The 23,521-nt window shown below is 37.0% G+C and overlaps 2 protein-coding genes across 8 annotated transcripts in view; one reads left to right on the forward strand and one right to left on the reverse strand.

Moving 5' to 3' along the window:
* The first annotated feature begins 30 nt into the window (after positions 1–30).
* On the forward strand, positions 31–16,049 carry LOC128243922 (uncharacterized). 5 transcript variants are annotated; one of them, XM_052961934.1, is made up of 14 exons: positions 31–69; positions 4,455–4,506; positions 6,466–6,489; positions 6,729–6,839; positions 7,471–7,638; positions 9,763–9,912; positions 10,883–10,906; positions 11,938–12,048; positions 12,215–12,349; positions 13,119–13,181; positions 13,424–13,667; positions 14,285–14,419; positions 14,788–14,973; positions 15,233–16,049. In XM_052961934.1, the coding sequence occupies exons 2-14, from the start codon at positions 4,489–4,491 to the stop codon at positions 15,328–15,330; spliced, it is 1,467 nt and encodes a 488-aa protein (XP_052817894.1). In that variant the 5' UTR covers positions 31–69; positions 4,455–4,488; the 3' UTR covers positions 15,331–16,049. The 5 variants fall into 5 exon arrangements, with proteins under 5 accessions (XP_052817894.1, XP_052817892.1, XP_052817895.1 ...); XM_052961932.1 differs by lacking the exon at positions 31–69 and adding an exon at positions 108–312; XM_052961933.1 differs by lacking the exon at positions 31–69 and adding an exon at positions 119–229.
* A 3,549-nt stretch (positions 16,050–19,598) lies between these two features.
* The window catches only part of LOC128242144 (uncharacterized), a 34,721-nt gene continuing 30,798 nt past the window's right edge, over positions 19,599–23,521 (reverse strand). For all 3 annotated transcript variants that reach the window (XM_052959207.1, XM_052959210.1, XM_052959208.1), the window contains exons 11-12: positions 22,761–22,898; positions 19,599–22,536 (exon numbers count right to left, since the gene is read on the reverse strand). In XM_052959207.1, coding sequence (XP_052815167.1) covers positions 22,379–22,536; positions 22,761–22,898 — 296 coding nt within the window. In that variant the 3' untranslated portion in view covers positions 19,599–22,378. The remainder of the gene's footprint in view (positions 22,537–22,760; positions 22,899–23,521) is intronic.

The following is a 23,521-nucleotide window of genomic DNA, read 5'->3' on the forward strand; positions in this document are numbered from 1 at the left end:
AGCCATAGGCGTTGACTATACTATTCTTTATGGACCTATAATATTCGCCAATACGGTATTTGTTAAATTGTAAGTTTATTACTTTGTTAATCTTCTTATGCTTTAAATCAATCAGCATTACCTTTATTTAAATTGTTGGACATACTTGTTTTTGGAATACATATGATATATTTCAGAAGGATATATAAATAAGATATCAGTCCAATAAAATGATGTGATTTAATACAAAGTGAGTGTTTGTTTTAGGCTGATACAATCTGGACATTCTGTTTTGGATATACATAATATTTAATACAACCATTTATATAACGGGTAAGACTTTGTTCGTTGTGTTGCCCTCTGTTGGACCTACATTTATAAAGGATTTAGTGAAAGTAGCAATGGTCACTTCAACCATTTTCATTACATATTGAGCTAAAATGTTATCAAATAGATGTGCTTGAAAAGTTACAGTATACTCGCATTAAAAACTAAAACCTGTGTCTTAGCAAAGTGTTCTTTTCTAAACATAATAGTCATTTCTTAAACATATATCATGCAGTTATTCTTCTTGGAACTGTGCACGAAGTGCGAGTCCTTACACTTACCAGACATTCGAAGCAATTATTTGGTAAATGCATGCTTATTACCCCTTTAAAAGCTGTGTTTGACATAATATTTTGTCTACAGACACAGCTACCGTGTATCTGATTAAAGGACTGATTACTGATTTACAAAAATAATTGCATGACCGATTTAAAAACTTCTACCATTTCATTAGACAAATATAAAGTTATAACACTAACAGACAGTTATCGACTTCATAGTCAAAACGTCTATTCATATTTTGTAATTGAATGAACCAGTGTTTTTTTTTTCTTTTTAGTTTGTAGTAAATTGATAATTATAATAATAATTATGTTTTTTGTTCAGACAATGCACGTGAACAACAATATATCTCCAAGTATATAAGGACGGTTTGAATAACTGTCTATATGACCAACTTGTACTCGGATGCATTTACTCACTTAAAGTTCTTACACATCAATTTTTAAATTGGTAGTTATCTTTTTATATTTTAAATAAAATCATGACAATTCAGATATCTTGCCTTCAAGCATTTTCCCCGTAGCACAATTCGAATTCGATGGTTGAATGAATTAATGTTTTGACTTGCTGGTCGGTCTAATGATAAGGTTTTTTTAAAAAATATGTAAGTTTTGTATTACGTTTGTTAAAAAAAAAACCTTATGTTTTTGAGTAAGAAATGTTCTGAACAAAATGTACTAATATAAATTGATGAAAAATGGTATGACCGTTGATTAACGTAGATAAAATTGCATCTGAGACCTGTAAGACTGATGTCACAGACACGCTTAGTATTTAAATAACAGAGAGCGCTTTTTAATATTTTAGCTTGCAAAAATGATTAAAAAAAATGCAAATAAAATGCCTGGAATTGAAGAAATTCTTTGAGATCTGAAGTGGAGCGTGGTGAGATTTAAAATTGTTCAACGGATTTTGTTGCAAAAATTAATCTGCAGTGGCGTTGCATGACGTTCATCGGAGACGGAATGTCGAACCCGATACTGACACAACTGGTGATTGTAAAAGATGCTTTAAATCCGGAAAATATGTTAAGTTATGTTTAAGATTTAACTTAACTATTATGCGAATTTCGATGCTGTGGATCTATTGACCGCTGCTTTCTTTGTTTTACCTTTGGTGGTGATTTTTTTATTTTTTTTATTTTGTTTTGCGTTTTGTGATTGTTAAGCTGTTATTGAACTTTAGAGGACAACCCAATACATTTGCAATCCTCGTGCGTCTTTTCTTAATCCATAAAAACATCCGTGATTGGTTTGAACTTCGATAAAGTGTATTTTGTTGAAGTGGAATTCGAACATTAATTTTCAACTTGTATTTCAACAGAATAACACTTATCATTACAAGTAATCACATACTTTTCTCCTTGAGTATATCCCCGCAAAAGTAAAGACTGTTTACCGCCAGAGACGGAGGCACGGTTATATATTACATACAAGCGCCTAAAACAAATACACTTTATTTGTTTAGTCAGCAACTCACGAGCAGAAAGAGATAACAATCTACATATTTTTAGCAAATGAACAATTGTAGAAAACGCTTCAGGGCTGTATTTGTCGCACTTGTATTTGTTATATCAGAGTTCTCTCCACTTACACGCGTAAACTGGAGCTGAGTTTTAGAAGTAGTTAGCGGAATAATATATTTACATTTTAACGTGTACTGTACCGGATAGTTCGCAAACGTTGACGACGCATCCTTAAACTTAAAGGAAACAGAAGTATCTGTATATATACACGTACAATTGATGTTTGGAAACCTCTTATACGAAATGGCAAATTTTTAATTAAATGTTATAAGTGTATTTGCGAACGACTTACAAGTTGGATTTACAGATTTGTATTCCCTCAAATAATGAAGAGCAAATCGTACATAAACATCGGTGACAATACTTAACGATCGTAAACCACATTCTAATACAAAGTGCGTTTAAAGATGCACTTTTACTCTCAAATAAGCTCTTAGTACCACAATGAATACAGTTGCGTTAATTTACCGAAAAGGATGACTAAATATCGAAAACAATGGTTCTTAAGAAGGATACCGTGTTTAATTTGAAAAGAAAGGTGCAAAAACACCGTATTTTTACCTCATGAGACGATACGTTGATCACTGTAAATAGGGCCCACCAATCATTTAATATGTGTGTGTTTACAGCTATTAAATACACGGCTACAATCTTGTAATCAGTAATTAATATTTTCCATAAATGCATTATTCAGTAAATCGTTGAAGGTTAATCGCTCAAAATGTATGTTTGTTATACATATGTATGTATTGGTTTTAAATACGAGTGTCACTTTAAGCATTATGATCACATCAAATGTGAAGAGTTTGCATTGTTGACATAAAAAGATATAATGGACATTGAATTCCGGAAAGGTTTAGGTAAATGGGAAAGCGAAACATCTAGTTCATGCTACCGTTGGCATAGAATCTAACACATGCAATTATATCAGGATCATTTACAAATCAGTCTGAAAAACACTTAACTTCTTGCACTGATCAGCATGTGGCAACAACAGAAAATGAAATTAAATCGCAAATACCGCAAACATGTATTCCAATGATAGATCCTTTAGTGATATATTGTTTTCTCTCCTTTAACAAAAAATAAGTATGTGTCCATTTATAGTACGAGTACTTTTTATAGTATATCCCTTCAACACAAAAACTGTTTTGACGTAGTGTTGGTAATTATAGTTTGTCCAATGACTGAAGGTATGCTATGTTATATTGAAATACCATACTGTAAATGCTGCTATTCACCAGGTGCAATCTGAAACAAAGTTAAACTTTTTAACCTTTTACCAATTTGTCAATGTCAGATTAACAAAATACATGAAATGTTCAATTCTGAAATTGCCACATGTTTTTGACAAACCAAATTCGTAACAATTGAACTTAATTTGTCGGTTATAGAACTCATTTAATTATGAATTAAAAAGTGAGATTAAATCAACAGCCTATTTTCAAAGTCAATATCTCAATGCCACTTTAATGACAATTAAAAACCAAATGTTTGATATGAGACACTTCAGATAGATTTTCTTATTGATACACTTACCACTGTAGGCTGGTCAGCAATTAAACCTACACGTGGTTAATTAAATATCATTTATAGTAGACCTAAAATATAATGTTTACCTTTAATACATTTGAAAATTATGACGTCTGAAAAATGATAAAGGCTAATATTTTGCAACCAGTATCTTATAGTCTGTTCACCAAACATTTCGCAAATCTTTTTAAGTCAGTATGTTGCAATACATTCTCGTTGACCAGAGTGATGATGCTATGCATTGGATTTATCACAATCGAACCTCTGATGAATGAGAATGGTTGCAATAAAGCGGGATAATTTGTTTTGTTGACATGACGTTGTGGATTACAACTGATAATCCATAGTGTCCAACGCTGATCCGCTAGACACTACCAAAACTTTGTATTCCAGCGATACTAGCGGATACAAGTGATCATTTCATGTCAATACCGTAGTGAAATTATACACATAATACACGAAAAACACCATAAAGACTAAAATTATCCAAATGATCATTGGGGGAGGACTCACATGCTCCTTTCCATGTACAGAGTATGTTTTGGCGATTCCGTGGGAAGGAGGAACATGCTCCAAGGTGCGCACCTAAACCACGTCAATATAACGTAAATTCCTGGAAACGCCCCGAAACTTATATTCAGTACAGTTCATGGCTTATTGCCTGTTAAAACAGACATATGTTCCAAGCTTTCGATGTTTTAATTTTACCCTTTGCATATGCACCAGTTCTGAATACCAACTTTTGACATCAAGTTCATATATAAATTGCCCACCTTTTTCACTGCTTCTATCACATTTCGATTTACAGGTGCTGACCAAAGTCAGATGTCAAGATCCTAACCATGAGCTACCGACAAGCAGTAAGTCCGTGTCCTTGTAACATAAAGGCCAAGTTTTATGATATGCTTTACGATGGCTTATAGAGATATATCAGTGAAATAAAAACTATATATCTTTGTATTAAACAAGTAAAAAATACCAATTTGATGTATAAAAATGTTGAATACTAGACTTACTTGATGGGCAAGAGATTATCTTGTGAATATTGAGGCCATGGCTGGTTTAAGGCAAACTATGGGAAGTATTGATGATATATTTGTACTACATAATATAATTATTTGTTAACTTGATAGCATAGGAAATTATATGATGTGTTTGTTGATTTTTCCAAAGAATTTGATTATATTGTTAGAGATATACATTGATAAAATTTGGAATCAGGGAAGGGATTTTAGATAGTATGCGTTACATAAATTCAACTGTTATGTCAAAAGTGAAATACAATAGTGAATTTCCGTAATGCTTGTTTGTGATTATTAGGTGTAGGTCAAGGAGAATCTCTAACTCCGTTTTTATTTTACATTAATTTAAATGACGAAGAGTAGAAGAGTATTCATGTACTGAAAACTATGCAGTTATTGATTTGGATTCGTTTACATCTATTTTCACTACATGCTGATGATAGAGTTTTTTTTTATCTCACACAGAGTCAGGATAACAAGAAGGGTTATTATTATTATTTGACAAGTAGTGTGAAAGTTGGAAAATAAGTGTTAATCCAAAAGGACAAAGGTAATCGAATTTAGAAAAGTTGAAAGATTAAGTAGAAATATTAAATTTATGTATAAGGGTAAAGAATTAGACAAAGCGGATAGATTTACTTACCTTGGAATAAGTTTTACACCAAGGGGTTCCTTTACAAAACACGTTTGATGCATTGTTCGGACAGGCATTGAAGGCAGTATATAAGCTGTTTATCTAAATATCCTTCTATTCAGCTAAGCATATATTGGATATTTTCATTAAACTATCCAGTCCTAAGTTAATATGGAAATATGGGGTCTCAGTATTAATCCTCGAAATGAAATAATGCTTTTACATTTGTGTAAAAAACACCTATTCAATAGGGCAATCGAGCGTATGTATGGTGGGATATTTAGTTTTAATAGTCAGACAGTCCTGACCACCTCGCTAGAAACCAGCCCGACATCCGTGTACCCTTGAATGTTATACTTAAGATCAGTGAATAGGGTCATTGCCTTGAGCTAACGTTCCCCCCAATAGGGTCATTGCCTTGAGCTAACGTTCCCCCCAATAGGGTCATTGCCTTGAGCTAACGTTCCCACCATAGGGTCATTGCCTTAAGCTAACGTTCTCACCATAGGGTCATTGCCTTGAGCTAACGTTCCCACCATAGGGTCATTGCCTTGAGCTAACGTTCCCACCATAGGGTCATTGCCTTAAGCTAACGTTCCCACTATAGGGTCATTGCCTTGAGCTAACGTTCCCACCATAGGGTCATTGCCTTGAGCTAACGTTCCCACCATAGGGTCATTGCCTTAAGCTAACGTTCCCACCATAGGGTCATTGCCTTGAGCTCACGTTCCCACCATAGGGTCATTGCCTTGAGCTAACGTTCCCACCATAGGGTCATTGCCTTGAGCTAACGTTCCCACCATACCTTGACGTTTTTGGCAATAGAACAGTAGCACTCAAGCGGTCAAAGGGACATCACAAACAATAAAGACCTCACTACTGGACATAACAGTCACTTTATACTCGATCATTAGCTTAGCAAAGATGAACCAATATGCTGATATGTATTGCCAAATTGCTCTGTGATGGACGACATGTATTTAAGCAGATACTCATTTCAATATAAGTATTGTAAGGTTGCCATGCGAATGTCATAGACTAAACTAGCCTCCAAAATATTATACAACTGAAATGGGTTCTTTAATGCATAAGTTTAAATATAAGTAAGTATTCTTAATACTCGTATTCATTTCAACACATATGTTGTTTTGTTTGATTTTCAGGACCGTTACGAAGCCAAATATGATGTGAGTATAGAACAGCTAACCCCCTGGCCTTCTTGAAACACAACTAGTTTAGAACAAAGATGTCGTTTAGCTAATCAAGCATTCATGAAACATGTCTGTTTCCAATATTTTCCTTCAGTTCATACGACATTGTAGCAAACATCAAACATGTTTTAGACTGATGAACATTCCTATTAAAACACGTTATCTAATCACTCGTATATCTAACATTGAACAACCTATGACATGTTATCCTCTAGGACCCTCGTGCTAACCCGCACAGTTCCCAGTACGACCCCAAGTTTGACCCCTACGTCCCAATGCCAGCCTACCACAGATTTCCTCAACCAGTCTACAGAAACTATGATGACGTAAGATTAACATGGCCGAAATGGATCAAATACGAGGGATGATCAATTTGTATTGTTATTTATGGATCTTCAGAATTCATCAAAAACATGACTAAGTTCAGAAGTAACTATATCATTACATTTGGACTTGTTTTGTGTGCAAGCAGTACAGAAATGAAAACAGTAAATGACAAAGTAACAAACAGGTTGACCCTCCCTCGTAAAAGATATGGGGGGTTTTTATTGTGGAATTCAGGATTTTTTGAAGGTAGCTGCCCAGAAAGGGATATGAAGTTAAGTTGTACAATACTTGAAATTTATTTTTGGTAAGGTCATTGGTAAGTCAATTATATAATATGACTTATCTTTTTTATAAAATGCGTAAGAGTGGTACTAATATTTTAAGTAATACTATCAATCCCTTGACCTCATAAGCTCTTGACTTTTAATGGCTATTCTGTTCGTTAATGGCTGATTAATTAATGTAAGCCATTTATGTATTTAATCGTTACTTTGAATTCTTTACATCAAGCATTGTGTGTATGCACTTCTTCGTTATACCAAATCCCAAAACACGAAAAGCTATGTAAGAGTAACACTTGAACAGTAATTCAAATAAATATAAATACTAAATAAGTCTTATTTTGACTAGGACAATCGACGAAGTCCGACCTTGCAGACCGAACAAAGGCAACAGCCCGCATATAGTTATTACACATATAATCCACCAAGATACAGACAGAGACCCTACTACTCCTATAGCAATCGGCCTCCATACCAAAACGATACGTATAAATCGCCAGCCTTTATGCAAAGTCTTGTAAGTAGAAAACATCCATAGAATCACTGAAGAACAACGCATTTATACCATTGGCCGCGCTCTCGCACTCATACGCATTTCTGCAGAAATAACCAGGCTAACAACATCATGTTTGTACCTTCTTAAAGGGCGTCTATTTGTTGATTTAAGCTGGTATTAAAGGAAAAGTCACAGTATGTTAACTTTAATGGTGGCATTAGAGTAAGTCAACATAAGTGTAAGGATCCCTCTGTGAGCGATGAGGTCATTGAGAAAGGTAGCATGGTGAAATTTCCCTACTCAGTGTAGTTATCAGGATCAAGATTTCCTCTTATTCTTCCCAAGTTCAACCCCAAGAACATACTTGTCCTGGATTTTTATTTGGTCGATTGTTACATTGTTAAACTGTTTTACTTTTTTATTACTTTTGGTATGCTACTTCTAAAATGTTTAATATGTCATATATGCTCTGGAAATTGTTTGCCTGAAGTAAAGGTATTTTATATTCACACATGTATACCGGAAAGCATTACTTTTCCCGTTTCTGCAACATAAGGAACGGTAAAAAGGCCCATTCTTGTACAGACATTTAGAGCGTGTACGCATTATTAAGGGGTCGTAATTCCTCCTGAATGTATTGAGTGACAACGAGCTTGTAGTTTGTCATGTTTACTTTTCTTCCATCTTACTGATTCTGATGTTTCCATCAAGACTGGTATAACCACATCATCTCGACTCTATCCACTAGTCCAATTTACTCATCCTCGGCACCTCAGCGTATCATAACCTATTTACGCTGGGGAGACGAGGCCTCTCAATATTTATCAAATATTATTTTTATCAAATCATATCATTTAAACTTGCAAACTAGTTTAAAAATTACTTGTGGGACAAATTCGTAATGCTTTGTGTAATTGTTCAGCTATCATATTTAAAAAAATCATTAAAGGTTCGAAAGAAGAACGCGAATTTGTTTAAGAACTTGCAAAGCATTATAGAAGCCGTTGTTTCCGCTACATTGATATCAGGACTGACATGTGAGGACGCATGACAGACGGGTGGATATGTGGAAGAATCTATGAATGAGTGTACCAACAACAAACGACTGACACGACACACTGCTATCAGACATGTGTTTGTTACACAGCTTTTTTATATATATTAAATAAAGCGTGGGCAACACAAGCAATTGTATAATACAAAACAGCCTTATACATAAAAAAAATCGTGTATAAAAATTTAAACCTAGAAGTACTCAGTGTGCGTATACCATGTGATAAATTACGTCAGATATGCTACATCTGAAGGCATCATTTTGCTAAAAATGAAGACTTCAAACAAAGGTAACGTGTCTTTTACTACACCATTTTAAATGAAACAAAGGGCAGTCTATCCTGCTTAATGAGCCCCGCCTTCGTTTTAAAACCAGAGTTTGATAAGGTGATTAGTTTCATCAAACACTTCGACAAACCTGTTTTCAAATTAATGTTTTGACAGTGCTCCGTCAGACGGCCGTTTTGTGAAAAGGTTTGTCGAAGCGTTTTAAGAAATCAAACTCTCAATCAATTTCTGGTTAAAGACCGAAGTCGGGGCCCCGTGAGCGGCGTAGACTGCGCTATGTTTCAGTTATGATGAAGAAATAGGAAAGTTATCTTTGTTTAAAGTCTTTATTTGAAGCAAAATGTTGCCTTCCGAAGCATTTATTAGTATTTATGAAGCAAGTTTACACACACTGGTACTGCAGTGTGCGATAACTATTAAGGTCTATATGTGTGTGTGTGCTGACTTCTAAGTCTTGAGCATTACGATACATTTAGAACAGAAGCGAGCATGTTTCAAAATGTTGTTCATGGATCGTCTATCATTTCTAATAGCTTTTCTATACATCACCTTAAAAGACTAACGTGTTCACTGCTAATATCTAACCGTTTGTATATGTTCCACATACGAACGAGGATTATAATTAATATCCTCCAAAGATAGTAGCATATGTACGTATATAACTAGTTCGGTTCTAATCTGTGTACTGAGATTGCATTGTTATTTCCTACCATTTAAATACGCACACAAAACTAAACACAGACCGCAAAGTATACAAAAACTGTTAATGAATTTACATTTATGTCTTTTTATATTAACCAAAAGCCGAGATATCAGCAACAGCAGCAACAGCAGCAACAGCAGCACCAGCAGTACCAGCCGCAGCAGCCGCAACAACGCCAGCCACCTCCTTATGACAATAGAGATTTTAACAGCCCTTATTATTCCCAGTCATCACCAAGGCCAGAAGATCCGGTAAGTCTTGTATTACTAGTAGTTCAAAACGTCACCGAGGCCAGAAGACCAGGTAAGTCTTGTATTTGGTTAATACATCACCGAGGCTAGAAGACCAGGTAAGTACCAGGTAAGTCTTGTATTTGTTTTATACATCACTGAGGCCAGAAGACCAGGTAAGTACCAGGTAAGTCTTGTATTTGTTTTATACATCACTGAGGCCAGAAGACCAGGTAAGTACCAGGTAAGTCTTGTATTTGTTTTATACATCACTGAGGCTAGAAGACCAGGTAAGTACCAGGTAAGTCTTGTATTTGTTTTATACATCACTGAGGCTAGAAGACCAGGTAAGTACCAGGTAAGTCTTGTATTTGTTTTATACATCACTGAGGCTAGAAGACCAGGTAAGTACCAGGTAAGTCTTGTATTTGTTTTATACATCACTGAGGCTAGAAGACCAGGTAAGTACCAGGTAAGTCTTGTATTTGTTTTATACATCACTGAGGCCAGAAGACCAGGTAAGTACCAGGTAAGTCTTGTATTTGATTAATACATCACCGAGGCCAGAAGACCAGTTATGTACCACATAAGTCTTGTATTTGTTTCGTACACAACCGAGGCCAGAAGACCAGGTATGTCTTGTACTTGTACCATACACCACCGAGGCCAGCAGACCAGGTAAGTCGTGTATTGGTTCAAAACGTGCTGAAAGGAAGATCCTTCTGACGCATAAAAATATGGAAACAGTCTTGTCAGCCTAATTGAAACTGCTCATTGACCGTGGTGAGAAATGCAACACTGTTCACGCTCAAGGTCAAGTTTCTAATGTTGATTATTTGGCGAGAAGAGAAAATTAATACTAAAGTACGTGGAAAATAAATATTTTCTAATATTGTTGTGTCTAAATGTCTATTATTTTTCATACCATATGACTTTTCCCCATTCATTCCAATAACTGTACAGTACCGAGGTTTACATGTTGTTCTGATAGGTTCGACATAAGCAACAGTATGAGGTATGACGGTTTGCCTGCTCATGGTTCTTCCCTCTTATAACAACCCTTGCTAGCACTCACTCTAATGCTTGCTTACGTTACCCACAGAGTGTTACGTAGAGTGAACTAATTTAAGACATTGCTTGCAACGCCTAAAAACAATGTAATGGAGACGCTTTAGGCCATCCCGATTCCTCCATGTTTTACGTAAGGTTCAAATTCCTACACCCCCCCCCCACCCCCCGCAAACAAACCGACTTAAGAACAAAATGTCGCAAAGCGATCGATTCTACCATGAAAACTTATATTTAAGGTAAATATCTGACAACATTACACAATAAACACTGTCTGAGTTTTTACGTTTCAAAACACCAAAACTTCTCCGCCCGGTGGCGCTGAACATAGAATCAGTTTAAATGCACGGACTTCTGCATTCGGAACTCCTCGACCATTTTTTCAAAAACAACCTCGGATGTATATGGACGGTTTACATACTTAAAAAGTGGTACGTTTAAGTCCGCTGCAAATAGATCGCGTAGTAATCTTATTTAGTAGTTAAAATTTATGACTTAACTCTTGGGAATCGTAATTATGTTTGCAATAATACACTTCACTGGCAATCAATTTAAACTGAGAGCAATGAATACAACTCTTAAACACAACATTTAATTAATGCTTTTATTCAAAAAAATTCGGACTACTTCAACAGATGTACCGGCATACATCCGAGGTTGTTTTTGAAAAAATGGCCGAGGAGCTCCGAATGGGACTTCTGAGCAACACAGATACAAACATGTTTTGCCACGCTTCTTATTGCTTGCATCTTTGTCTACTAAAATTGTTTTAGACATGTATGGCTTTTTTCTTTTGGACACCGCTTGTGTGCAACGGATTGCTATTAATCAAAGTCCTTGCTTCATCGTCTATAAAGATTGGATTAGCATCATTAATATTTTTTAAGCATATTCCCAAGTGTTCAGCCTCACTTTGGTTTATTTGTTATAAACTTACTATTAATTTATATGAGATATTATTTACAAACACATATTCAGAATATGCCACGCGCCGGTCTGGCGACGAACTACAACACGCGAATCACTGATCTACTCACGTCCATAAGGGACCCTGTTGTGAAAGACCACAGCTTGAGACGCTCCATGGAGGTTTGTACGAGGGAACTATCCCTTCCTTATTTCAAGGCTAAACATGCCCTATTCATGAAACACTCATTACAGTTTCATAGTTATTCTGTAGTTTAGTATTATTCTGATAAATGAAAGGATTGTAACAAAATGTCTTTACTTATATAATAAGCACAACACCCTACAGGTTCACAAAGGTTACCTGGTGATGATGCGGGTCGCTCCACGCAGCCTTGCCGAGGTCATCAATGCAGTCCAGAGCAATGTCAGCTCCATAGCCGCGTTCGAGGGTTACTGTTTGGGATTCGCTGAGCCCTGTCTGGTATGTGGTATCTGGGTCGGCCCTTACAGCTTGGCCCAATTTACCAATGTAATGTAGAGCAGTGTCAGTTCTATATAGCAGTATTTATTGACTACCTTGTTCTTTTTGTTGAACCTTGTTTGGAAATGGAATACCGACACTAGTATATAAGTATATTTCGGTCGTTCATCGCTGCCTATGCAGTCCAGAGCACGGTGGCTCTATACATGCATTGTTACCAGTATCAGGTATACATTGTTTATATTTCATAATCAGTGATTATTTTGTGGATGTATTGATGAACAATGAGCATGGCCAAAACACATTTAATGACAACAATAACATACAGTTTCCAAAATTTGAGTCATTGTGGTCCAGTGAATCGTCAGGTCCATAGCAGCGTGTGACGGCTATTGGGTAATCGTTGATGAGCCCGTGTTTGGCAAGGGAATGCTGATGAGTTTCCGTGTATATCTGCGTCGACCTTCGCAGACTGGTCTAGTGCATTGTTAACAGCATTGCAGCATTTGATTTATACTGCAAACTGAGCAATGACTAGTCTACTTTATTGAATATGTATCTGTGTTAAACGTTTGATATATATAATTATATATATATATATATAAATCACGCCATGCAAAATCATGGTCTAACTGTTTATACATGGATTGTGTTAAGAAATCAAAATATAAGTTATACATATATAATAGTACACTAACAGGGGTCAGTGTCAAACTGGAACTTTACAATAACAAAGACAATTACATGAGTATGTATTAACCCTTTACAGGACAACACCCGCGAAATTCATATGTCCTCACAAAGATATCACCAAGAAAAGAATAATGGAAAGGTAAGTTTAAAACTTTGACATTGTATTGACATTTGAAAAGGAATGTACTATTGCAATGAGAATTAAGAAATTAATATGATGAGTGAAATTTAAGTATTGTTCTTTTTTAATAAATCGTATGACGCAGTTTGGGACAATTGACGTATATAAAAACACAATTTATTTCATAAAAAGCTAAACTTTTACATCACATACAAGTTAAGCTGCCAACATTTGAAAGCTATTAAATTAATCCACCATAGGTGAAAGTTCTGAAGTCCAGCTACGCGGTGACGCAGGACCCCTGGTGGGAGCCTCGAGACTCCCGGCGCTCCCCGCGATTCGCAACCGTAGCCTTCTGGTTCAAAGACGCCGTGTCTGCCAACAAGTGCTTCGAGAGTGTAGGGCGCTTCCGACAGCCTGACTTCCCCGACTGTAACCGCCCGCAGATTGTGGCTGTTCCTCTCACATACGGAAAAGATATGGAGACGCCTTTCGACCCAGAACGTAAGTTAAGCGTGAAGCTCGGTTTTAATAAAATTGAAATTGTAAAGTATAATTATGTTTGTTGATTGCAATATTGGCATGGCAACCAAATAATTAATGATTATGGGTATTCCTCCAAGGTTCTCACGTACTCGTGTTTGGCAATCTGAACTAACACTTCTGTACTTGGTTGAAACGTTTTGGAAAGTTTATATGAAACAAACGAGGGTGGACTCGTACATTTCTGGAGTTCGCCTTTGAGACTAACACTTTCAAGATTCAAGTTGGACCCCGTAAATTCCTACTTTCTGACCCTTTGATTAATATAGTCGAGCCCGGTTGGCTCGAAATCGGTTGGCTCGAATTTCTCTTTGGCTCGAACTGGATGTAGAGGACCGATTTTCATTTCCCGCTTGGGTCGAATTATCTGAGGCTCGAGGTATTTTCGTCGGTCCCTGAGAGTTCGAGCCAACGGGGTTCGACTGTACATACATGTCATGGATATTTGATGAATGTCGGACAATTCAATCTTTAGTAAAGCTAACATTAATGCTCTCCCTTGATGATTACTATATTTTTTCTCAAAATTTGTTAAAATATCACCACTACAATTACCAAAACCATTTTGTGTTTTATAGGTGAAACAAATACATTTCTGTGGGCCGAATATCCATCCATACACGAGCGCTACAACTACGACTTCATGGCCAACTATTCGGAGCCTGCACGGAAAATGATTCGGGCGTTCGGTGGAAATCCATACATCTCAGTCTGTATGTTTCATATTTTACGGACATATTTACGTATTTGTCAATATCAAATGGAATGAAAATGCATTTGATTACTCTGAATCTCTAAAATGCTATGAGTACAGCATTCATTGTGGGTCAACTTCCTTCAAGGGAAAATCTCTTGGCAGATATAAGATACGGAAGTAACAACCCGGACAAGTGGGTCTCCTCTGGGTACGCCGGTTTCTCCCACATTACAAGACCACACTCTCGCGCGACATCGTGCCAACTATAGTGACTTAGTTTAAGTTATCATAGCTTCCTTCACAATCGTTGTAAAATATAACATGTTTAAACTAAGTAACAAGAATATTTTCGCTTAGTCTCCTCGAAACTTTTTTTGAATTTAGCCGAGTACCTGCCCGGCTGGGACCCTGACCTGAACAAGTTTGGTGCACCAGGATACGCTCGCAAGGAGGTGGAGCACCGGCGGGTAGGCCGCTCTATCAAAGGGGACGGCTGGGTCCCACCCAGGTCTATCATCGCCGTCAGCGCCTTTCCGGATATGGGGGCATTGGAGGGATTCTTTTATGATCGTAAGTTGATAGTAAATCTGTTGTTCGTTGGCCCGTATTGATGGTCAAACGCACCTGTTTATTTGTACCATTGTGCCATCCTGACAGGAGGCGATAGTTGTTCGCCACCATGTTTGATCAGTGTGGGAATGTGTGTATCGTCAGGGACAAATGATGATCCGAAGAACATGGTAAAAATTCAATAACTAAAAAAAGTAAAAAAAAAATGTTGCTAGTAACAATTTTGGGTATTGTTTTGTTTAGTTTTTATGTTTTTCAGCCCAACATGAGCAGATGCTGGCGAATCTGAGCCGTTACTCTGAGCCCGTCATGGTTGGTTTCACGCTGCAGAAGATACGGGGTACCAATCGAGTGTAGTCATGGGGAAAATATGTGTAACCATGGTATTGGATATTTGGCGTCAGGAAATTAATTAAAGTACCAATATTGAAATGAACAACTGATAAGCAAGTGGCGTTGTAAAATATACCTACACCAAATATATTTCTCCGCATGTTGGCCATGTGAAAATGGTGGAACAAGAGTTATAGGATGTAATCTTTGTTAAAATAAACGCACAGCTAGTATCAGTTTTGTTTATCTAATAATTGTGTTACTGATGAATAGAAAGATTTTGGCAAATTAAAACCATTTTAAGTTATATTTTAGATTATTTATTTAGATTTTTATAAAATATTATTCTAACCTGTATTAACCCGTTTTATATGTAACAGTGCATACCGAGGCTTAGCGAAGACCAGACATAAAAAACTCTTTGTATTCGTCTGCCTGGCGCTGAGAACTCAATGTGTTTAATAGTCTTAGTGTAAATGAATCCAGAACTTTTTAACAACTGTAATATTGTGTCATAAACTCTCATAATAACCACACCTCAAACCAAGTACTTTTTCTGGAATGGTCAATAGAGTCGAGGTTCCATTGGACATCCACTTATGTAGTACGACCAGAACATTGACTGTGTTGCATTCTCATAGACCATTGTTTTTCTTTAAATATGGAAAACTAACTTATGGTATATATACAATCATTGTACATTTAATGTAACTCAAATCATTGTATTAAACAGTTGAAAAGTGTTTTATGTTTGGTCGAATCGGTATTTCTTCCTGCAACATTTTACGTTACAACATTGAATAAAAGGAGGGAGTGTGCTCAAGTTCATGCTTTATGTCAGGTAAGGACATGTTTTGTCTTGTGATGAAAAGTTTTGCCATAAGGGGACATGCTATGTCATGTAAGGACATGCTATGTCATGTGAAAACGTGTTTTGTCATGTGAGAAGGCTCTATGTCATGTGTGAACGTGCTATGTCATGTGATAACATGTTATGCCATGTGAGAACGTGCTATGCATTGTGAGAGCGTGCTATGTTATTCAAGAACATGCTATGTCATGTGAGGACATGCTTTGCCATGTGAGAACGTGCTATGTCATGTGATGACATGCTATGTCATGTGAAAACGTGCTACGTCATGTGAGGACATGCCTTGACATAAGGGGGTATGTAATGTCATGAGAGGACATGCTTAGCCATTTGAGAACGTGCTTTGTCATGTCAGAACGTGCTATGTCATGTGAGGACATGCTATGTCATTGGAGGACATATATGCCACGTGATAACGTGCTTTGTCATGCAAGGACATGCTTTGCCATGTGAGAACGTGCTATATCATTTGAAAACGTTTTTGCCATGTGAGGACATGCTATGCCATGCGAGAACATGCTATGCCATGTGAGAACGTGCTATGTCATGTGATGACATGCTATGTCATGTGAGAACGTGTTTTGTCAAGTGAGAACGTGCTATGTCATGTGAGAACGTGCTTTGCCATGTGAGAACGTGCGATGTCATGTGAAAACGTGCTATGTCATGTGAGGACAAATATGTCATGTGAGAACGTGCTATGCCATGTGAGGACACGCTATTCCATGTGAGAACTTGCTATGTCATGTGAGGACATGTTATGCCATATGGGAACGTACTATGTCATGTGAAAACGTGATATGTCATGTAAGGACATACATGCCATGTGAGAACGTGCTATGCCATGTGAGGACATGCTATTCCATATGAGAACTTGCTATGTCATGTGAGGACATGCTTTGCCATGTGAAAACGTGCTATGTCATGTGAAAACGTGCTATGTTATATGAGGACATATATGCCATGTTAGAACGTGCTATGTCATGTGAGGATATGCTAAGCAATGCGAGAACGTGACATGTGATGAGAGAACGTGCTATTTCATGTGAGGACACGCTTTGCTATGTGAGGACACGCTATGCTATGTGAGAACGTGACATGTCATGTGAAACGTGCTTTGCCATGTGAGGACATGCTATGTCATGTGAGAACGTGCTATTTCATGTGAGGACACGCTATGCTATGTGAGGACACGCAATGCTATGTGAGAACGTGACATGTCATGTGAGAACGCGCTTTGCCATGTGAGGACATGCTAAGTCATGTGAGAACGTGCTATTTTATGTGAGGACATGCTTTGCTATGTGAGAACGTGCTATGTAATGCGCAAAAGTGCTATGCCATGTGAGGACATGCTATGTCATGTGAGAACGTGCTAATTCATGTGAGGAAACGCTATGCTATGTGAGGACACGCTATGCTATGTGAGAACGTGACATGTCATGTGAGAACGTGCTATGCCATGTGAGAACGTGCTATTTCATGTGAGGACATGCTTTGCTATGTGAAAACGGGACATGTCATGTGAGAACGTGCTATGCCATGTGAGGACAAGCTATATCATGTGAGAACGTGCTATTTCATGTGAGGACATGCTATGCTATGTGAGAACGTGACATGTCATGTGGGAACGTGCTATGCCATGTGAGGACATGCTATGTCATGTGAGAACGTGCTATTTCATGTGAGGACATGATATGCTATGTGAAAACGTGACATGTCATGTGAGGACATGCTATGCTATGTGAGAACGTGCTATGTGATGTGAAAACGTGCTATGTCATGTGAGGACATACATGCCATGTAAGAACGTGCTATGTCATGTGAAAACGTGCTATGTCATGTGAGGACATATATGCCATGTTTGAACGTGCTGTTCCATGTTAGAACGTGCTTTGTCATGTGAGGACATGGTAAGCCATGAGAGAACGTGCTATGTCATGTGATGACATGCTTTTTCATGTGAGAACGTGCTATTTCATGTGAGGACACGCTATGCTATGTGAGGACAAGCTATGCCATATGAGAACGTATATGCCAAGTCAGGACATGTTTTGCCATGTGAAGACATGCTATGCCATGTGGTAACATGCTATGTCATGTGAGAAGATGCTATGCCATGTGAGAACGTGTTTTGTCATGAGAGAACATGCTATGCCTTGTGATGACACGCTATGTCTAGTGATGACACGCTATGCCACGTGAGGACACGCTTTATCATGCAATGTCATGTGAAGACATGCTTTTTCATTAGGGGACATGCTATGCCATGTGATAACGTGCTATGCCATGTCAGGACATGGTTGCTACGTGAAGACATGCTATGTTATTTTATGTGAAGATATTGAGGACATGCTATGTCATGTGAGGACGCTCTATGTTAAGTGAGGCCATTCTATGACATGTGAAGACGCTCTATGTCATGTTAGGACAACCCGTGTCATGCGAGGCCATGCTATAGCATGTAAGGTCATGCTATGCCATGTGAAGACACGCTGTCTCATGTGAGGATACCCTATTTCATGTGAGGTCATGCTATGCCATGTGAAGTCGTGCTATGCCTTGTGAAGACACGCCGTGTCATGTGAGAATACGCTGTGTCATGTGACGATACGCCGTGTCATTTGAGGACACGCTGTGTCATGTCAGGACAAGCCGTGTCATGTCAGGACACGCCGCTGTGTCATGTGAGGACCCGCCGCTGTGCCATGTGAGGACACGCGGTGTCATTTGAGGATACGCTGTGTCATTGAGGACACGCCGCGTCACGTGAGCACCCGCCGGTGTGTCATGTGAGGGCACGCAGTGTCATTTGAGATACACTGTGTCATGTGATGACACGCTGTGTAATATGAGGACATGTTAGCACACCCTTTATCAAGTGAGTACACGCAAGTGATGCTGTGTCATTTAAGGACATGCTATATGATGTGCGGACACGCTTTATAATGTGAAGACACGCTGTCATATGTAAGGACATGCAATATCACGTGAGGACACGCTTCATCATGTGAGGACACGCTACGTCATGCGAAAAGGGTGTCCTCATGTGAGGACACCCTTTATCATGTGTGGACACGCTTAATGACGCGAGGAACCTTTTATTATGTGAGGACAACCTTTATCATGTGAGAACACGCTTTATCATGTTAGGACACACTTTATCACTGAATGACACGCTTATCATGTTTAGGGTATACTTTATCATTTCTGTGGGATGTGAAGACATGCTGTCATGGGAGGACACACTGTGTCATGTGAAGGTACGCTGTGTGATGACATGGTATGATATGTCATGTTAGAACATGCTATGATAAAAATGGGTTCACACTGCAATTCAGTTAACACAAGAGTTAAATTCAAGTTCGGTTCAATGTTCTAAAATATTATATTATCCAGTGTTGTTTGGCATGGTTAGCCTTAGTGTATTAAACAAAGTAATTTTGACAACATTCATAGAACAGCAAACAGGTACACAAGATCAATTTATAGTTGCAATACCATTGGATCATCCCTCGTTCACTGGGGGTCGTATTCTCTCCATTGACGTTTTGTGATAAGAGATAAGACAAACAGTGCTAAAGACAGCAATAATAATTCGTCCAAAGCTTTTTTACTCAGCATGACAATATATATATAATTACAATGTTATATAGTATTTTATAAAAATTGATAAACAATAAATAAGATGTCCATACAAAAAAAGAAAAATATAAACAAAGATTGCGTTTTTGTAAAACAAAATGTACAGTGATAAATTTACAATTGCAAGTAAAAACATGGCTGATCTAAAACATAATCATGGCAAAAAGTTTACAGCTGAAATAAACTTTAAGGATAATTGTAGCAATTTGTCAAACGCTTAAAAAATGCTCAATTATTTGCATAACACTTTAAAACCACATGCATCAAACCTTCATGGTTAATTTTCAAGAGTCATTATCTCAACATAATTTCAAAATTATCATAATCAAATGAAAATGTGAATTAAAAGAAAATCTTCTGATTTAAACACCTGTAAAATGCTTATTACAAAAATACAATAACCCGTAAATGTTTTAATTAAACATTTATAAATGATATTGAATTATGGATAACAAATACAAAATATGTCACAGAAAAGCAGAAAAAATGCATAACAAAAGCAAAACAAAATACCTTCTGGATTTCTCACTGATAAAAGGCTATATGATTTCCATTCTTAATGTAAATGATTGAAAAACCTAGGGCTTCTAACAGATGATAATTGTCAATCCTAAGAAAGAGCCGCGGTATGCTGATTATGAGGGATTCATGCCCAAAGCAGGGTAAAGTGGCTTAGAATCTTTTTGAAATTGTTTTCAAAATCATTTATACTCATTTTAAGGTACTTCCATCATTTTATATGCAAATGTCCGCGCCAAAAAGCCGTCTTTACAACTGTAAAATAGTCTGAAGTTAAAAATATCTCAATCCTGATATAGGATATAAGAATTCAAAATCTCTGAAGGCCATAAAAATAACACATTAATGAGCTTGATTATAATTTCTCTACAATAACCATGTTTACTCAGCTTGAACAAAACACTTGCTAGGTACAAAATAATAAGATGTGTTGCAATTTTTAAACAAATCGCGCCTGGACTTATTATATGCTTTGAACAAAATATGTGAAAATACATGTTAATAGAATATTATTAGGGTGAATATATAACAAACCTATCACAGAATAATTCCTGGTTAAGAACATGAAACAAGCACAAAATAGAGTAACCTGCTTTATATGAGTAAAGATGTATATAGTTTTTATCAAAATTGTGTACAAATAAATACAAACAATTCAACAACATTTAGTCAAATATTGCAATAAAGCCAGTAATCACAAGATAAAACTAGGTAAACAATTAATATGACTTGTAAGTCTCTCAATTGGTTCAACTGTTACAAATGTGTATAGCAAGGTGGTTCGGCGTCAGGCTTATTATACTGATAATAATCTGATTCTAACAACACAGTCAGAGGGTTAAAAACCCATCCAAATTAGATTTACAAAATTGCTCCAGTTCGAGTTATATAAACAGTACTCAAAATACAAAATCTTATAAATTAAAAAAAATAAGAAACAGAAATGAACATACATTAAAAATTCACTTGGCTGAATAAAATTTAATAGTAAGAAACTGACAATTTTTTTTTCTTCTACACAATAATTTTTCACTGAACGTACATTTGATTTCTTAGGAGTCTAAAATCTATAAATATAATAAGGTCTTAATGCCAAATGTACTTATCCAGTAAATAAAACAGTCACATGAGACACTCAACTGTGTGTGATATCAATTACCAATGGGTTGGTTCACTAGCCAGCAGTTAATAATGTTCATTATTAACACTATTGCACTTAAATTATAGAAAATATTAAGAAATAAACATGTAAGTAGCATACACAAAACACTAAAACACTGGGAACCAGAATGTGACACATAATTTTTCTAGTAAAGTCACCATGACCTTGACTTTTAATCTATTGACCCTAAAAGCAATCTTGATCATCTACTGACCATCACCAATGTGCATACCAAGTTTGAAGACTCTGCTCTGCACCAAGTCATTCAAAAGCTCTTAAACAGAAATGAAAGAGCCATATATTTTAGTAAATGCCACCATGAGCTTGACGTTTTGACCCCAAAATAAATATGGGTAATAGACTGACCTCTACCAATGTGCATACCAAGTTTAAATACTCTACACAAAATTGTTCAAAAGCAAATAATCTGAAACACTTAAATTTTTCTTGTAAATATCACCATGACCTCGACCTTTGAACTTTTGACCCTAAACCAATAGGTGTCATCTAATGACCTTGACCAATATGCACTCTAAGTTTAAAGACTCTACAAATGTTATTGATTGAAAACAAAAGTGTGATGCTTCAAATGAATCCTAAAAACTATGGCGTTATATCTTAAAAATACCAAATAAGCATTTGGACACTTTGGTATTACAGCTGCGACATCTATAATGTAATCAGCAGCACTGTCCTCATTTATAACCTCTTCTGATTCTTTCCAAGGTCACCATAATGAATCCCCATCACATCATGCAAAGACTCCTACTTAATGAGTCCTATGTGTACAATGACCCCAATTCAATTAAAAAATGTGTGAAGAATCACCACTCCACTGTAATAAGACACATTATATATGACCATTGTCCAGCAATCTACGACGCATGAGTGACACGCCCCTCTTCTACCACCTGGATCTCCTCATTGACGGGTGGGGGCTGCTGGGAGGTGAGATAAGCAGTCAGGTCCATACCAAGGTCTTTGAGCCCTGTAAGGTGTTTGATCGTGTGACCATCCTCCTCACCTTTCACCTCTGCAAGGGAAAACATGACAAAAACGCATTCATATTTATTTAACGCAAAAACAATCTTCACTACAGTGAACAGTTCACTACATAAACTTATACCATTACTTTTGCAAAATAAGTTGTTGAACCAACCATAGTTTATTTCATTTGCAGTACTTGTTCTCTCCCTTAGCTTCAACCACACACCCATGATTTGTTTATGAATATAAATGCCACTGTATTGCCCTTACCAATTTTAGCCTTTGTCATGAGGTTGTTAACACGTAGTTGCTGATCATGCTGCAGTTTTTGCAGATTTAGTTGGTGTTGCTGTATCATTTCCTCCTTCCGTTGTTTGTGGGCCTGCTTGCTACGCTCCATCTCCTGCTCTGGAACAGGAGACAAAAATTGATCCAAAGCCACACAATCAAAACAATATATTCTATTAAAAAATATTATATTTTGTGTGTTGGGCACCAGTAATTCCCCTTTTTTCAATTATAAATATTTGTTTGAAGAAATTCCCCTGTATGGTCAATCCTGCAGGAGAGTCTACACATTTGTCAATACTTCCATTTTCTGCTGCTGAGTTTACACATTTGTCAGTACTGCCATTTTCTGCTGGAAAGTCTACACACTTGTTAAGACTGCCATTTTCTGCTGGAAAGTCAACACATTTGTCAGTACTGCCATTTTCTGCTGGAAAGTCTACACATTTGTTAAGATTGCCATTTTCTGCTGGCAAGTCTACACATTTGTCAATACTGCCATTTTCTGATGGGAAGTCTACACATTTGTCAAGACTGCCATTTTCTGATGCTGAGTCTACACATTTGTCAAGAATGCCATTTTCTGATGCTGAGTCTACACATTTGTCAAGACTGCCATTTTCTGATGCTGAGTCTACACATTTGTCAATACTGTCATTTTCTGCTGGGAAGTCTACACATTTGTCAATACTTCCATTTTCTGCTGGGAAGTCTACACATTTGTCAATACTTCCATTTTCTGC

Source organism: Mya arenaria, chromosome 8 (assembly GCF_026914265.1).
Source record: "Mya arenaria isolate MELC-2E11 chromosome 8, ASM2691426v1".
Taxonomy (NCBI): domain Eukaryota; kingdom Metazoa; phylum Mollusca; class Bivalvia; order Myida; family Myidae; genus Mya; species Mya arenaria.

What these genes read in the sequence shown, in the direction of transcription:
- LOC128243922 (XM_052961934.1), top strand. An exon ending in CAGCCTTTATGCAAAGTCTT is followed by an intron (nt 7,639 to 9,762) that starts GTAAGTAGAAAA and finishes ATTAACCAAAAG; the next exon opens with CCGAGATATCAGCAACAGCA. An exon ending in GGAGGGATTCTTTTATGATC is followed by an intron (nt 14,974 to 15,232) that starts GTAAGTTGATAG and finishes TATGTTTTTCAG; the next exon opens with CCCAACATGAGCAGATGCTG.